At 39.2% G+C, this 17,704-nt stretch overlaps 1 protein-coding gene across 1 annotated transcript in view; it reads left to right on the top strand.

Moving 5' to 3' along the window:
* Cep192 (centrosomal protein 192kDa) overlaps window positions 1–17,704 on the top strand; it is a 129,975-nt gene that overhangs the window by 101,904 nt on the left and 10,367 nt on the right. The window contains exons 37-44 of the mRNA XM_013027142.1: window positions 571–676; window positions 1,371–1,578; window positions 4,426–4,505; window positions 5,381–5,476; window positions 10,447–10,566; window positions 11,517–11,638; window positions 14,464–14,590; window positions 15,276–15,334. Of these exons, the coding sequence (XP_012882596.1) occupies window positions 571–676; window positions 1,371–1,578; window positions 4,426–4,505; window positions 5,381–5,476; window positions 10,447–10,566; window positions 11,517–11,638; window positions 14,464–14,590; window positions 15,276–15,334 (918 nt within the window). The remainder of the gene's footprint in view (window positions 1–570; window positions 677–1,370; window positions 1,579–4,425; window positions 4,506–5,380; window positions 5,477–10,446; window positions 10,567–11,516; window positions 11,639–14,463; window positions 14,591–15,275; window positions 15,335–17,704) is intronic.

The following is a 17,704-nucleotide window of genomic DNA, read 5'->3' as shown; positions in this document are numbered from 1 at the left end:
GAGAATAATCTTGACCTTCTATTTTTGCCACTTGTAAATGATGATTTTTGTTAGTTATAATTCTGATTTCACTATCCACATTTAAATTCTATGGAACTCATTTTCCTTAAAGAGAATTTTGAGCATGAAAAAGCATGATTTCTTTCTCTTTCTCTCTCTTTAAAATACCTCCTTCCCTACTTTTCTTCCAGTTTGCTACCCAGCTCTTAATTAGCTTAGTGCCTTAACTGTATTATCCCTTATTATTATGTGGCTCAGAGGTTTTGTAGTACAATCCATTTGCTACAGAAATTTTATTTTGAATTGCTTTTGAGATAGCATTTCTATGATTTGGTTTGCCCTTGTACTCATGGATTCTTGTCATACAAGTTTGTGTTGGCCCTTGAATCAAGGGTTGAGGTCAGATGAACCATATATAGGGAAGTATAGGAGCTAACCTGGTTCTCTGGTGTTTTTCAGTCATGGGAAGACTTGGTCATTGACAGAACAGTGGTTGTAACCTTTATTGTTACTTCTGTTAAAGAATTGGATGTTTTTGGTTTTTATTATTATACCTTTTTTTTTTTTAAGGAGTAAACTACAAATTCTTGTGAGTCCTAATTCTTCCTTATCCACAAAACAGTCTATGTTCCCATGGAGTGGCTTGATCTATATTCACTGTGACAATGGACAGAAGGTACTGTACAATGCTTTGCTGAGAAATATTCCTTTTATTTTTTACATTCATTTTCATAATCCTTATTAGCAATTATGCTTTCTAAGTCAAATGAAGCCCAGCTAGCTATATTTCATCAGACTATTTTGTATAGAACTTTTCCCTTAGTTATCTGTATCATTTCTATAGGGTGGGGCCTAGAAGCCATTGCTAATTTTCAAAAAATTACTTTAAGGGAAAATAAAGAATATGGAAGCAGAGAAAAGGCACAGTCTTTGTTATTTTAATAAACCTTAATTTTTTTTATTGTAAAGATACTATACAGAGGGTTACAGTTACAATAAACGTTAATTTTTAAACTTGTCAGTGCTTCATTTCTTTGGATTTTTTTTCTCTGCCTCAAATTAAAAATCTTTGTTTCAAAATGATAGTTAAATTTGTGTCTTACAGCTGGGCGTCGGTGGCTCATGCCTGTATCCTAGCTACTCAGGAGGCTGAGATCTGAGGATTGTGGTTCAAAGCCAGCCTGGGCAGGAAAGTCTGTGAGACTCTTATCTCCATAAACCACCAGAAAGCCAGAAGTAACTGTGTTTCAAGTGGTAGAGTGCTAAGCCTTGAGCTGAAGAGCTGAGGAGCAGTGCCCAGGCCCAGAGTTCAAGCCTCACAACCAAAAAAAAAAAAAAAGTGTCTTACCACCTTATTTGGCTTATTTCAGAAATTCGTGAAAGTTCAAATTCAAGAAGATTTGACTCAAGATGAACTTTTGACTCGTTTGGCTTCTAGCACATTAGGAATTCTTACCACCACATCTGAACCTCCCATTAGTCATGTGATAAAACCAGTAGTAAAGCCACCTTCCACAAAAGTTGAAATAAGAAACAAGATGATTACTTTTCCTACAACAGAATCTGGTAAAACTTCAGGTATTGTATCACAAAATTATGTGGGTCAAACATCTGCTATATTAAGTCTAGATGTGCTCCTTTCCTTTTTTCTTTTTCTCCTTTCCTTTCCTTTTTTTTTTTTTTTTTGGTGGTGGTGGTGGTCTTAGAGCCTGAACTCTGGGCCTGGTCGCTGTCCCTCACCTCTTCAGCTCAAGGCTAGCGCTCTACCACTTGAACCACAGAGCCACTTCTGGCTTTTTCTATTATGTGGTGCTGAGGAATTGAACCCAGAGCCTCATGCATGCGAGGCAAGCACTCTACCACTGAGCCACCTTCCCTCCTTTACTTTTTTCTATTAATATATATTAGTTATATGAGAGATGGATTTCATTCTGATGTTTCCATTCATGTATGTAATTTATTTAATTTCATCCCTTCTATCAATCTCCCTTTCTCTTCTACCCCTATCCTAAGAACTGATCAATTGATCAGTTTTTTGATACATAGAAACTTTGACCCTATTCATCTTCATTTACTCTCCTTGTTAGTCTAACACCTTCCCACTAATACTTATCTCCCACAACAGAGCCTATTACTGTTTTTTAATACATTAATGTATCTTGGCAGTGCTGAGGGTTGAACCCAGCTCATAACATGTGTAAAGTGCTCCCCCATTGATTTCAAAGCACGGCCTTAAGATGTGAATTACATAGCTGGGTGCCAGTTGCTCATGCCTGTAATCCTAGCTGAGATACAGTGTGAAGCCAGCACAGGCAAAAAAGTCCCTGAGACTCTTTATCTCCAATTAACCACCAGAAAGCCAGAAGTGGAGCTGTGGCTCAAGTAATAGGGTGCTGGCCTTTAGCAAAAAAGCTCTGGGACAGCACCCAGGCCCTGAGTTCAAGCCCCAATATTAGCAAAATTAAAAAAAAGGAAATTCTAAGATTAAAATTGACATTAACTGGGCATTGAGTTACTCAGTATTTGTGGTATTTTGGATTATATTTGATGGCCAGAACTATCCTTCCCTAAATCTTAACAGATGTCTGATGGGAATTATCAAGTTAGAAGAAGGAGAGCCCAGGCTATTGGGTAGACCTGGCTTCCGTCACTAAGTGACTTCTAAGGCTCCTGAGAGGCTAAATAGACTCTTCAGTGTCCCTGTTTATAAAATGACTATTATAACTTTCACCTTCCACAGAAGGCGTGGAGGTGAAATCATTTGTTCAATGTTATATGTAATTAGTATATTTGCCATCTCAAAGACACTATTGCTAATGCTTCTCAAAAAAATCTTGTGATATTTTTTTCTTTTTCCATCTCTTCCTTTTTCGGATGACTTTGACTAAATGAGTAGTGGTATAGAGGCTTTATTAGAAAGGCTTAAGGGGCTATCTCATTAAGCTGTTCCTCTTCCTTCTCAAAGTAATTTTGTCTTTCCTTCAGCCTCAGCATCCGTCTTCTGTGTATCTCTCCTGGACCTTTCCATCACCTCCAGGAACTTACTCTACTCTTAGTCCATTTTAAGCTCTTTCCTTCCTGGCTCACTTATTCCAGGGATTGCAGCAGTTCTCTAACCTCTTGGTAAGTCTAAGGCCCTAAAATCTTAGTATCTCTATTACCTTGCTGAGGTCCCTCTTAAACCTCTTGAATCATGTGGTCTGCCATGATAATCATTGCCTCTACTTTTCCATCTACATTATATACTGGTGAAACCTAGCTGAATGGCTACTCTATGCTCCTATTCCAGTAGCAGAGTGATACTAGACAAAGCCGTACAGCCTTTGCTGATGGATTCATCGTCACAATTCTCAGATACCTCTTCTCTTCTATCTTCCACAGTGTGTGTCTACACCAGTAGCCTGTGTCTCTATTCCCTCAGAGCTTCTATACTTCCCTCTACCCCTCATTCCCTGCTCCCTCTCCCATTTTTTACAATTCTAAATTTTGCCTCACACATGGAAAATAGAAAAGCCATTAGACTAAACTGAAGGTTTCTGTTTCTGTCACAGATGCAGCTCTCTGCTTGGAATCTAGGCCCATCTTTTCTTGCCTTCTCAAGGACTCCTTCTTTCCTGGGCCATAAGTTTCTCATTTTTTGTATATTTACCTTTATCTACGGTGCATACTAGCGTCAGTCTGAAAGACACCTTTCTTGGCCCTGATTTCTCTTCCTGCAGCTGTCTCTTTTCTCAGTATGACTTGTAGTGGAAGAGTTCTTCCTTTCTGAGTCTGTTGTGCTGCCATTATCCACTGTACCTTAAACCTGTTCACACCCAGGTCCTTCTTAGATGTCTTTGTTTATCTAATCCTTTCACACTACTGACCTCACAGCTTCTGTACTGATGTCCTGTGTTTTTCAGCTTTACTTGCTCCTTATAAGATTTCTTTGCTGACTCTTGTTCACCAACTAATGGAGTTTGGCACATCTGGGCTGGTCCACCTGTATTCCTCTCTTTCTTGTCCCTGGGGATTACTTGTCAGTTGTGATGCTGATGACTGCCATATGCTTAGAAGCTTACCCAAGTGTCTGCTTGGCTCCTGCATATTAGTATCTCACAGGTGCAGCAAATCTATAAGCCCTAAAAAACAAAACCTGCTTCTCCTCCAGACTTATGTCAATAAATGACAATGCTGTCTTTTCATTCCTCACTTCAGTCCTTTTTTACTGTACAGAGGGGTTACAATTACATGTGTCTTTGCATTATGCTTTGAGTAAAATTCAAAATTGGATATCGGACACATGTAATTTTTTAAAAATCCTGTAGTTCCTATTGGACTCTGTCAAGGGTCACTCCCTTGTTGGTGAGGTCCTAAGGCTTGTCACAAAGGTCTGCTATCACTGGCTTGTTAGAGTGTCAGTTATGGTTCATGTGTTCTTTTCAGAGAACTATCTGGAATTTGAGAATCATGGTCCTGTGGATGTGAAGTGGCACCTGTCATCTTTTGCTCCCCCATATGTCAAGGTCAGTCAGATACATTCATTTTAATTTTTAGGTTTATGTGGTCTATGAAAACACAGGTTCAGATGTCAGTTATCAGTCTCCCAAACTCACTTGGTTTTCTATATAGATGGAGACAATACATGGAGTCTTCTTTTAACTAGGTGTTTTTGAGAGTCAAGAATTGGTGTAAAACATATATTCTTGCTCTACCTAATCTTAGTCCTGATTTTTCTGTACTGAGATAACTTTGAGAAGTAATAAGGGTTTTATTATTTTATTGAACACTGAGGGTGCACACAGATTCCTCCTAATATTCTGAGTGCTGTCATGTTCCAGCCATAGTTTCTGGTATGTAGGGTGGAACACTCTGCTTAGCAGCCTTAGTCTACTATCTTCTACATGGCTCTGCCAGTGGTATTGCCCCAAATGAGCAGCCTGTCATTTGTGTTCTTTACAACACTAATATGTCTGCCATATATTTTTTGTGACAGTTACAGTTTTAAATCATACCACTAATAAAAGGTGTTCAAGAGATAGCAGACCTATCACAATAAAACTGACATTGCAGTGGGTTTTAAAGTACATGTTTTGCAGCATCCGCATCAACCCTGAGGAAAAGACAGTGATTTGATATTGTGTACTGTAACATGGAGCTCACTACAGCCAAAGAAGTTGGTCATGAACACTGTTACATGTGATCTCATCACGCTGAGCCAGCACAATATTGGTCAGCCCAGGAACACTCTCTTGCGAGGGCATTGTGCTCTCTTTGTGCACTGCTAAATAGGCTTAGTATGTCAGGGTGTCCTTGGTAAACATGAAAATAATGATGTGTCTGAAACCAATCCACTGACTTCTATGGGTTTTATTTGACTATTTAAATGATTTCTTCACAGGGAGTTGATGAAAGCGGAGATGTTTTTAGAGCAACATACACAGCATTCAGATGTTCTCCCATTTCTGGTACACTGGAAAGCAATAGAATCCAGAAGGTGAGCTTTGCTAGATTTTTCATAGCCAGTTAGTAAGTACATGATGTTATTCAGCCAGGAGTACCTCATGTGACCCTGCCACTTCAGTTTATCATCCCTAAACCAGTGCTAGTCTCATAGCCAGTCTACCTACAGAGAAAGAAGCCTCCTAAGTTCAACATATTATACTACAATGAGGAAAAAAGAGGTAAGCTGATAGTGTATTTGGTAAGGAGATTGCAGCTGCCAGTGCTTACAGCATACTTCTCTAATCCAGATGACTTTGGCTGCCTGCCATAGCCAAAGAAACCTACCACTAGGCAACAACTCATGTTGATGACATAGGTACCAGTATTTCTTTATGGGCAGCAGATTCTTCAGCTGCTGTGAAACTTTTCACACCTTAGTTTATTTCCAGTCCTGACATCATCCCTTCAGAAGTCTCCTGGTGGCAGTCATCATCCATTTGGCCTTGTTAATATACTCTGTCATTTTAATTGCTAAAACTCAATTAAAGTGCCATACTTATAAAATATTGGTCCATTTATTCATAAGGGCTTTTGGTAAGTTCTAGGATGGAGCTATGAACTCATCATTGATCACAAAAGACTCTTGAGGCTTCTATAGTAATTGCTGAAACTTAGTCCTTCATTAGGTCTATGTAACAGGCCTTAGAAAGTCTCTGACTTTTGTTTTGAAAAGCACATAGTTCTCTAAAAAATAGTTTATTCTATTTTGTAAATCACAACAGAAACAATCCAGGAGAATAGGGAACAGACACATTATTAAAAAAAAAAAAAACAGAACCAAAAAACTCAACATATGAAGAAGGATTGCAAAAAGAAAATAATCCAGAAGGAAAGATATCCCATGTTAATGGAGATGAATTACCATTGTTAGAATAGCAGTACTTGCTGAATTGATCTACAGATTTAATCCCTGTTAAAACCCCATTGAGCTATTTTGAAATTTTTTTCAACATCAAAAAGGGTATAACTACATACAGCTTATAATCAGTTATATGGGTGAATACAGTATAACTTATGCTCTGACATCATCAATGAGCTGTAGCAGAAAAAGCTTGTCTAAGGAAGGCAGGGGGACTTTGACTTGTAAGAATTAGAACTGAGGAGGTCTATACTCATCTGTCGTTTACTTGGTATATGTATGGTTAGAAGGTATTTGGTAAGAATTCCAGGGATTTTCTCAGTTCCTCATTTAAGGTGACACTTATTTGTAGCCACTTGCACCAATTTACTCTGTAACTAAGCAGTCATCTGCATAGGTTCTTTTGTGTTAGATGGTAATCATTCAAATTGTGGCTCCTTGGCAATTCTTAGAGCTTTTTGATACTTCTGCTCCAGTTTCTCAGTTTAAGCAATTACACAATTTGTTATGTAAGGGATACACTTGGCATATCGACAGTCCCTCTTTGACTATACTAAGTCCAATCTGGTTTTAATGGAAAAATTGACAAAGTTGGTAGCATCCAGGATGTAATAATATGGGCCCAGTTATGTATTATTTTGGGAGAATAAGCAGGATGTTAGAGACTGCTCTTTCCTTCAGCTTATTGAGATCTTTTCTTTCTTTTAGGCCTTATTCTTTTTCCTTAATCCTGTCATTTCTGAGACTAAATATTCACATCATAATCACATACTTTCTGGCCTGCTTTTGCTTTCCCTTGGTCATGCCACACTCCTATTTGTATTTGTTTTGTTTTGAGGCTTATCTTAAAATTTATATGAACATAGGACTCAGAAGAATGAAAACAATCTTGCAAAAGAATAAGATTGAAAGATTTAGCCTTCCCATTTTAAAAACCTACAGAGCCAGAGTACTGTCACAACAGGGTGGTGTTGCCATAAAAGTAGGCATACTTGAGAGGAATAGAATTGAGAATCCCCAGACCTCATGTTTATGATCACTTGATGTTCTCGTAAAGTATACCAAGATAAGTCATTGGAGAAATGATACTCTTCAACAAATGGTACCAGGACACTGGATACCCAAAATGAAAGAAATACACGGGACCCTAAATGTAAGCAAAAATATAAAACCTCTAGAAAATATAGAAAAATAAGTCTTTTTTTTGGGGGGGGTGTCCCCGTCGTGGGACCTGAACTCTGGGCCTGGGCACTGTCCCTCAGCTCTTCAGCTCAAGGCTAGCGCTCTACCACTTGAGCCACAGCGCCACTTCCGGCTCTTTTCTTTTTGCTTATATGGTGCTGAGGAATTGAACCCAGGGCCTCAGGCATGCAAGGCAAGCGCTCTACCACTGAGCCACCTACCCAGCCCAGAAAAATAAGTCTTAATAACTTTGGTTTATCTATTAATTTTGTAGAGCTAGGACCAATAAAGGTATCAAAAATTAGGTGAATTAACAGAAATACAAATATTTTTACATCAAATGGTGCCATCAAGAATTTAAAAAGCTAGGCATGGTGGTTCATGCCTCTCATTGTACCAACTCACAAGGCTAAGGTCGGAGGAGTCAAAAAAGTTTGTGAGACTCCATCTCAATATAAGGAGTTGGGCGTGGTAATGAATATATGTCATCTGAGCTGTGGTAAGAATTATAAAATAAAGTAGGAGAACCCTGGGCAAAAAAGCAAGTCTTAATGTCAACCATTACATAAAAGAGCTAGAGGCATGGCTAGCATGTCTTAAGGCTTGAATGATGCAGTTTATTCCACCATACTGCAAAAACATAAAACAAAAATATCTTAGAATTACTAGTCTTTAGAAAATGCAACCATACTGCAAAAACATAAAACAAAAATAACTTAGAATTACTAGTCTTTAGAAAATGCAATCAAGGGGCTGGGAAGGTGGCTCAGTGGTAGAGTGCTTGCCTTGCATGCATGAGGTCCTGGGTTCAATTCCTCAGCACCACATAAGCAGAAAAAGGTGGAAGTGGTACTGTGGCTCAAGTGGTAGAGCACTAGCTTTGAGCTGAAGAGCTGGGGGATAGTGCCCAGGCCCAGAGTTCAGGCCCCACGACCGACCAAAAAAGAAAATACAATCAAGCCAGAAATGAGCTATTACTTCATACCTGTTAAGATAGCTATAACTTAAAATGAACAAAAAAGCAGAAAATCTCTATATTGAGGATGTTGAGAAGCTAAGACTTTCATGTTTCTAATGAGAATATAGTAATGCTACAGCCATTGTGAAAAAGTTTGAAAATTTTTCAATAAACTAAAGATAGAACTACCATATAACCCAGCATTTCCACTTCTAGATATTTGCTTTAAAAAATTGATACAGGTATTCAAGGAAAAACTTGTGCACATTCATAGCACAAATATTCATAGCACTATTGTTCACAATCACCTATAAAGATAAAAATAACCTAATTTTTTTGCAGCAAAATATTACGTGGCAATTAAAAGAACTGACAAAAGAAACCAGTCATGAAAGACCATATATGGTCATGGTCACAGTTATGTAATTTACAAAGTGCCATTGACTACTCTCGAATGGGCACATTGGGTGGCACTCTGTGTTAATAGGTGTAGCTACATAAGTACACAGGAGAGATACAAGGCAACAAAATTTGTCACAGTCATGGGTTCCAGATAGGTTAGCATGTGCCATGCAGGATTCCAGCAGAAAGCATACAGGGGTCAGAATGCAGAAGATGGGATCAAGGGCAGAGCTATTAGGCCATGCCCTTTATTGGAGTTTCCACAGAAAACACAAAAACAGTTTAGGATCAGCAACTCAGGGTTGCCTTGGGTTAATTGTTTTGGCAACCTATAGTGGTAGTGTAATGTCTGGTTACTTGGGACATGGCTCCATATTACTAAGGCAGAGAAACCATGCCCTCTGGGATGTGGCATAACTAAGACCAGCTCCCTGCTGAGCCTGTGGCTAAGTATTGACTAATCCTGCAGAAAAGAATCCTTAAGATATCTGAACATCATAATAGTGCCAAAATTGCAGGAAGTGGCACTATAACTCAACTGGTGGAACACTATCCTTGAGCAAAAGGAAGCTCAGGAACAGTGTCCAGGTTGAAGTCCCAGAAAAAAAAAAGGCAAACTTGAGCATTGGTACCTCATGCCTGTAATCCTAGCTATTCAGGAGGCTGAGATCTGAGGCTGTTTGAAGCCAGCCCGGGCAAAAAAGTCTGTGAGAGTCATCTCCAGTTAACCACCCTGAAACTGGAAGTGGAGCTGTGGCTCAAAATGGAAGGGTGCTAGCCTTGAACACAAAGCTGAGGGACAACACCCAAGCCCTGAGGTCAAGCCCCATGACCACCACCCCCTTCTCCCCTCCCCCCAAAAAGATTAAAGATCAGAGTGTGTTTTAAGAATTTCTTGTTTTAAATATTTAGCATAGAAATGAAAGGCTCTTAGGTTTTTTTATTTGTGTTGTGATCATCACTATATCCTGGACCAAGTAAGTACTGCAAATAGTAAATCTTTACCAAATATGTAAAGATTTTCTTGAAACTTCACCTTTACACTGCCTGGCCAGCAGAGGGGACCACAAGCATAGTGGTGAAAGACTGGATTGTGTCTGCATTCAGGCTTGTGCTTGAGGGCTCTAAGAGTACTTCGAAAATTTTTTTCTCCAAGAATCACTTACTATATACATTTTGAAGAATGTGCTATCTAAAGCTATATAAACAAAAGTATATTTTGGATTTGGCATAGTACCAAGTCCACTGGATTATAGTCATTGGGACAACTAGCTAATGCATAAACATTGTTCCATTAGTGTTTTCATACTAAAGTTCTGAATTGACAGTAAGTGCAATGATGGTTTAGGACTAATTTTTCTATTCCATGCATTGGAATTTTCAAGGATACAGCATTGAATCTGTAGAGTACTTTTGGGGAATATAGCCACTTTTATCATTTCAGTTCTGCCAATTTGTGGATACAGGAAGTCATTCCTTTTTCTGGTTCATATTCAGTTTTTGACTTTTAAGCTTTAGTAATGTTCAAGGTTTACATGTCTTCTCCGGGTGTATTTTGTAGGTCTCCATCACATTTTTGCCCAGAGATAGAGGGGATTATGCCCAGTTTTGGGATATTGAGTGTCACCCTGTTAAAGAGCCTCACATGCAACACACTTTGAGATTCCAGCTCTCTGGAAAAGTGAGTATTACACTAGAGTTAAGCAAATTATTGTGTATACAAAAATAATCCTAAGTGAAACTGACCTGAAACTATCTGAAATACAGAATATTTTCCTGGTATTATTTCACTAATTCTAGTATGTAACACATGTCTTTTTTGTCTGTCTTAATTAATTGACATGTTTGGCTTTATTGTCCATGTAATAATTCATGAAGCCATGTTTGACTTAAACATGTACTCTGTGTGTGTGTGTGTGTGTGTGTGTGTGTGTGTGTGTGTGTGTGTGTATGTGTAACAGTCTAGATACTACATGGAATAGGGGATTACAATTCATTACAAAAGAAAAAGAAATAGAAACAGAAAATAGAGTACCCAACCCCTCCAGAAGAAAACCTTTTTAAGTATCCTTTTTCATTAAGAATTGCATTATAATAAAGTGATCCCTTCTAAAAATAAAATATTTATAGAAAGCTATATAAATCATTCATTTTATTTACATGATATGTTGTTCAAAAAATGTGAATACTGAATATGATATTTTCACATTTGGTTAATGGTTTCTTTGATCTCTCACATTTTTCTTTACTCTTTTAATAATATTTATAAATTTAACTCTTGATTTTTACCTATTACTGAGATTAGATAAGTATTTTCTTTCCTCTGTAACAAATGATGCTGGTTAGAATCATTCGTGTATCTAAAGTTAATAAACATAAACTCACAGTAGTTTGCCATTTTATATATGGGAAGTTTGTGAACTTGCCAGCTATATCAAGTCATGGAAGTCTACCCATGGAGAACCCTTGTTCTGTACATTAAAAAAAAAGACTTTCTTCACAAAAAAATACAATTTGGGATTTAAAAATCATATCCCATCTTAAAAATTTAATTCCAATAGGTAAATGTCTATGTTTCCTCTATTTATTTTTCTCCTCTCCCAAACCTCCACCTGTGATTTTTCTATACAGAGCATCAGAGCAGAAAATAAACCTGGAAAGGCACGCTCTTCCACTGATAGACTCATTAAAGTAGATAATGTAGGTATGTCCCGAAAGTGTGCTTCATTGGAGGCTTCTGCTCTCCCACTTGGGTATGTATGCTGTTTATGTCATTTTTAGGAGTTTCCCCATATGTTACTGAGGTATAGCTTTAGTGTAAGATGTTTAGTAACTTGCCTGTGGGATCCTGTAGTTTACTACAGCTCTGATCAAGATAGAGAGTGTTGTCTCCAGAAAATCTCTACATGTCCCTCCCTTTGCAGTCAAGATTTATTCCATGCTGGTTTGTTACAGATAAGTTTTGCTTGAGACTGTGTATGCCTAATGTACTCTTTGTTTTAGGTTTCTTTCAGTGTAACATTTTTAGGATTAATTGATGCATTTTTATGGGCATAATTTTTTATTGTAAAATTAGTGTACAGAGGGGTTACAATTAAATGAGTAAGGTAATGAGTACATTTCCTATCGAGCATTGTTACCTCCTCTTTTGCTTTTCCCCTACCATCCTTTCCCTCTACATCTCCATCTCCCCCCGCCCCCCCTCCCCCGCCAGTTGTAAAGTTCATTTTCAACATAGTTGGACATAAGTTATTTTTATTTTTTGTTTTTGTCAGTTGTGGGGCTTGAACTCTGGGCCTGGGCGCTGTCCCTGCGCTCTTCAGCTCAAGGCTAGCGCTCTACCACTTGAGCCACAGTGCCACCTCCATGGACATAAGTTTTTATTTGGACTAAAAATTTCTGGGTCACATGATAATTACGTTTAACATTAAAATAAGCTTTAATAGTTTTCCTGAAGCATTTGTGCCATTTTATATCCTCACAAGTAGCATATGATAGTAGATTCTTAAAACTTTAAAAAGTAAATTTACTGGGTGCTGGTGGCTCACGCCTGTAATCCTAGCTACTCAGGAGGCTGAGATCTGAGGATCGCGGTTCAAAGCCAGCCCAGGCGGGAAAGGCTGTGAGACTCTTATCTCCAATAAACCACTAGGAAACCGGAAGTGGCGTTGTGGCTCAAGCAATAGAGTGCTGCCTTGAGCTGAAGAGCGCAGGGACAGCGCCAAGGCCCAGAGTTAAAGACCCATGACCAACAAAGAAAAAAAAAGCAGGGGCTGGGAAGGTGGCTTAGTGATAGAGCGCTTGCCTTGCATGCCTGAGGCCCTGGGTTTGATTCCTCAGCACCACATAAGCAAAAGAAAAAAGCCAGGAAGTGGTGCTGTGGCTCAGGTGGTAGAGCGCTAGCCTTGAGCTGAGGAGCTAAGGGACAGTGCCCAGGCCCAGAGTTCAGGCCCCATGACCGGACCCCCCCCCCCCCCCCCCAAAAAAAAAAAGAAAGAAAAAGAAAAAAAATGCAAATTTATTTTTTGTCGCTTGTGGGGCTTGAACTCCGGGCCTGGGCACTGTCCCTGAGCTTTTTTTGCTCAAGGCTAGTGCTCTACAACTTGGAGCCACATCACCACTTCTGGTTAATTGGAAATAAGAGTCTCATCATTTTCCTCCCATGCTGGCTTTGAACTGTGATATTCAGTTACCAGTGTCCTGAGTAGCTAGGATTAGAGGTGTGAGCCACCAGCACCTGGCTAACATGAAATTTTATATGAGCAATTTACATAAGTCAGGAGAGGGAGAGGTGAGTAAAGTTGCCAGCTGTAGAAAGGACTGGGCAACAGTCTGTGGTCTCTGGAACCTTGTATGAGAGAGAGAGAGAGGCTGCAGAGGCGCTTGTGGGAGCATGATAGGACACATGTACCCAGAAAGTCCTCTGTGGAACAGACTGATTACAGGGAGACACAGCATAGAGGGCACAAGTCATGGCTGTGTTTCAGTAGTGCAGGAGTAAAACTGTGTCAGAGACATGACAAGAATAAACAGATTGGAAAGGTCTGTAGCACAGAGACCTAAGGACTCAATGATGTCGATAAAGAGTCAAGAGAGAGAAGAGGGTGTCAGAGGAGCTGCCAGAACAACTGTCTAAATACTTAGAAGTACAGATAGAAGATAGGGAGGTGAGGGATTACAGGTTTAAATATTTGTGTTTGTAGGGCCTAAAATGTCTTGGAGATACTGGGAAGTGGTCATTGTGTCCTGACTAAAGATGGAGTATGGTACTTAAGAGTCCCAGTAAGAACTGAGGTATACCTGTAGGCATTGTAGAGCCCTTCAGGGATAGAACTGCCTGGACAGGAACATTGTACTAGCAGTTAGGAAGTCCCAGATCAAGCCTTGGGAAAAGGTTGCAGAGATGTTAGGGAGCAGAGGTGGCCCGGAAAGGCCAGAAGTTTTTGAAATAGTTAACTTGTAAAATCAGGACTGAAGAAAGTGCTCCCTTCACCATGGGCTGCTGGGAGGGAGTCAAGAGAAGTCAGCATTCTTCCGACAATTTAGAGCAGCTCACAGAGCACAGCTTGAGTAGTCCAGGAGACAAGAACTGAGATAGAAGGACTGCTTGCTACTGACTGGGTTTGTGGCAGGCAAGCAGCCAGGCTTTAAAGAGAGGGGAAGAAGGCAGAGAAGGCTGTGCCCACAGTGCACCCCTCACTCACCTAGCAGCTTTGTAAGCGCCTCCTGCTACATCTCATATGGACTAGGTAAAATGATTTTTTAAAAATTAAGTTGTGAGGGGCTGGGAAGGTAGCTCAGTGGTAGAGCGCTTGCCTTACGTGCATGAGGCCCTGGGTTCAATTCCTCAGCACCACATAAGCAGAAAAAGCCAGAAGTGGCGCTGTGGCTCAAGTGGTAGAGCACTAGCCTTGAGCTAAAGAGCTCAGGGACAGCGCCCAGGCCCAGAGCTCAAGCCCCATGACTGACCCTGACCCCTCCCCCCAAAAAAAGATTAAGTTGTGAGAGAAAACACAATATATAAAAATAGTTGTTATAGATTCTAAATAGATACCTTTCAAATCTGTTCCCAAAGCAGGCAAGGTGATTTGAGTCAGCGTGGCGTATATGCCCCAGAAGATGTGTATGTGTTCCTGCCAACCAGAGTCGGGGAATCACGGACACTGAAAGTTAATCTGAGGAATAGTTCTTTCATTACACACTCAGTAAGTTGGAAATGTTACTGTGGGTTTTAGAAAGGTAAATGCATTCTAAATGCTCAATGGTTTGACAACTATTTTCCTGTTGGTTAGAAATACATTTTATATATTACATATTATATATTGTGATGATGAGCTAATTTTTAGAAATGACTTAATACTGTATTTGTAAAGAAAGTCATTGGAAATTCATGGTCTTATATTTGAAAATCAAAAATTTTAACTTTTTTTTCTCTTGCACTGTATATCTCTCTCACAGACATAATTCTGGATAAACATTTAGTTTAAAACTTCCTTAAGGGGGTGCTGAGAAGGTGGCTCAGTGGTAGAGTGCTTATCTTGCATGCCTGAGGCCCTGGGTTCGATTCCTCAGCACCACAACCGGACCCAAAAAACAAAAATACAAAAAAACTTCCTTAAGGAAGTGGCGCTGTGGCTCAAAGTGGGAGAGCACTAGCCTTGAGTGAAAAGGCTCAGGGACAGTGCCAAGGCCTTAAGTTCAAGCCCCATGACTGACAAAAAAAACAAAAAACAAAGCTTACTTAAATGTGGTTTTATTACAGGAACATTGTTATCCTACATAATACTGTGACTGTAACTAAATTTACATAATGTGTCTTTATAGTGTGATATTTGATACATGCAAAAACATTTGTCTAACTTTATAAAGTGTTTTCTTATTGAATTCCAGCTCAAGTTTTTGAGTCCCAGAGAGCCTTTCCACATCAAGCATTCCAAATACTCTTTGCGGTGAGTTTATCCTAAAGTCCCATGTTCTCCTCAGGTGTAGAACTTGTCTTTTAGAAGTTAGAGGGCGGGGAGGCCTCCTTTGTTGCAATCCCATTGTAATCACTAACAGCAAAGAGTATCATTGAAGAGTGAAGTTGCCAGCAGGGAGCATTTTCTTGACACAGTCAAGTAACAGTGTGGCAACCCCTTTCAGGTTTGGACCTAGAATGATTTCTCCTACCTGGAATCTTCCTCACTGCATCAGTAGCTTAATTATCTTATGGTTAAATTCTAGAATAAGTCATGTAGACAGCAGTTGGGAAGATATCTACTGGTCCTAGAACTGAGCATGTTTTTATAATATTTGTGGGAAGGAGAGTATTATCTACATTGAATCTACATTGGCTGTAAATAAGAAGGACAGGATAAAGAAATTGGGGAGAATGTTAGGATGGAACTGTCTGTATAAATAAGTAATTGTTGCTTTTTGGATTGTTTGGGGTTAACAGTCCAGAAAGTTTATATTTAAACAGATTTCCCAAGTGGTCCTTGGTGATGGGCTTTTAACCCAGGCCTCAGTGTATATTCAGGAACATGAAAGTCTTTTGTTGCTTTGTTCTATAAGCTGTTCACTGATTAACTTCTGCTATTTCTTCCTTATTTTCTTGCCCTTCTGGCTAATTCTCTTTGGCTATATGATGCTCATTTAGGTTGAAATCTCAAACAGTGCATTAACAATAGAGTTCTGTTGGACTTAATGCTGAAGAATCATGTTAATTTCATCTTTGAATCTTTCAAACAATTATTATATGATCTCACATTTTAGCATTAGAGAACTAGTCATGAAATATATTCTGCAATGAAAACCTCGACAATTCTGTGAACATTGTAGTGTTGTCCTTTACTAAGTTACTAAGACCAGCATTTCTTTTTAGAAAGCTTACTCAGAAATGACTTGGTTGAGGACACTTCTCTCCACTTCTGTCTTGTCACTCTTTTCTCTCATCTATCACCCTTTTCTCCTACTTTGTATTGTTATATATTTGTTGGCTAACCCTTCCTCTTACTCCCAGGGGACTGACCTAAAGGTGCAAGCTATAGATTTCAGTTCTGCAAAGTCAACAATGAATGTATAATGTATGTTGAAGATTATCATAGTTTCAAATCCCTCTGAGGATCAGTTTTCTCTTTAGCAAAAATAGAGATCTAATGCTTCTAAAAGCTTTGAATTATATAGAGGAACATATAAAAGACATGTGAACAGACGTAGGAAGACCAGCAGATGTTTGCATCTTCTTCATTACCAAATCTGTCCTTCAGATGACCTTTTCAAGAAGGATTCATCAGTACTAATTGCAAAAATTTTATGAAATATCACATTTCCTTCCTTCCTTCCTCCCTTCCTCCCTTCCTCCCTTCCTCCCTTCCTTCCTTCCTCTCTCTCTCTCTCTCTCTCTCTCTCTCTCGGCTTAGGTGCTGTCCCTCAACTCTTCAGCTCAAGGCTAGTGCTCTACCACTAGCCAGGGCCTCATTCAGGCAAGTACTCTACCACAGAGCCACATTCCCAGCCCTATTAACACTTCTTTTTTTTTTTTTTTTTTGTGAAAATACTATACAGAGGGGTTACAATTACATGGGCAAGATAATGAGTACATTTCTTATCAAGCGTTATAGCCTCCTCCTTTGTTTCCCCTTCCCATCCCTTCCCATCCTCCCCCCCACCTCCATCCTCCCTATTAACACTTCTTAAGCTCAGTTCACCCAACTGAATTCAAGGCTCTTTCTCATGAATTCTCTATTTCAGATAATAACATTCCCACCCCAAAATATCACATTTCATATCCGTGCTTTTTCTTTTAATCTCCTCCACACCTACATAGAAGAATAGATTTAAAAAAAAAGAAAACACCAAATCCGAGTTCTCTTAGCTTCTGTGCTTTGAGTCTATGAGTCTCTATAGGTATTGCTCTAATTGACTTGCTCTAGTATGTAAGGTAGTAGTTAGATGGTACTAAAATGCAGAGGCACTTAGTTTGTTCACAAAGAACCCATTTAAGTTTCTAATTGTGGTAAATATTTTTAGTAATTAAATATAATAGATATTGAGTAAAGTATCCTGTTTTTTTTGTCATCTTATTCTTTTTCTTCTATTGTACAACAGAGTTACAATTCCATAAGTCAGGTTATGAGTAGAATGAATTGTCATCAAGTATTTTAATTAATGTTATTATCTTTTTTTGGGGGGAGAGGTCCGGTCATGGGGCCTGAACTCTGGGCCTGGGCACTGTCCCTCAGTTCTTCAGCTCAAGGCTAGCGCTCTACCACTTGAGCCACAGCGCCACTTCCAGCTTTTTTCTTTTTGCTTATGTGGTGCTGAGGAATTGAACCCAG

Source organism: Dipodomys ordii, unplaced genomic scaffold, assembly GCF_000151885.1.
Source record: "Dipodomys ordii isolate 6190 unplaced genomic scaffold, Dord_2.0 Scaffold100, whole genome shotgun sequence".
NCBI classification, from domain to species: Eukaryota; Metazoa; Chordata; class Mammalia; order Rodentia; family Heteromyidae; genus Dipodomys; species Dipodomys ordii.
Note: the sequence above shows the minus strand (reverse complement) of the source record. Positions and strands in the feature narration are given on the sequence as shown.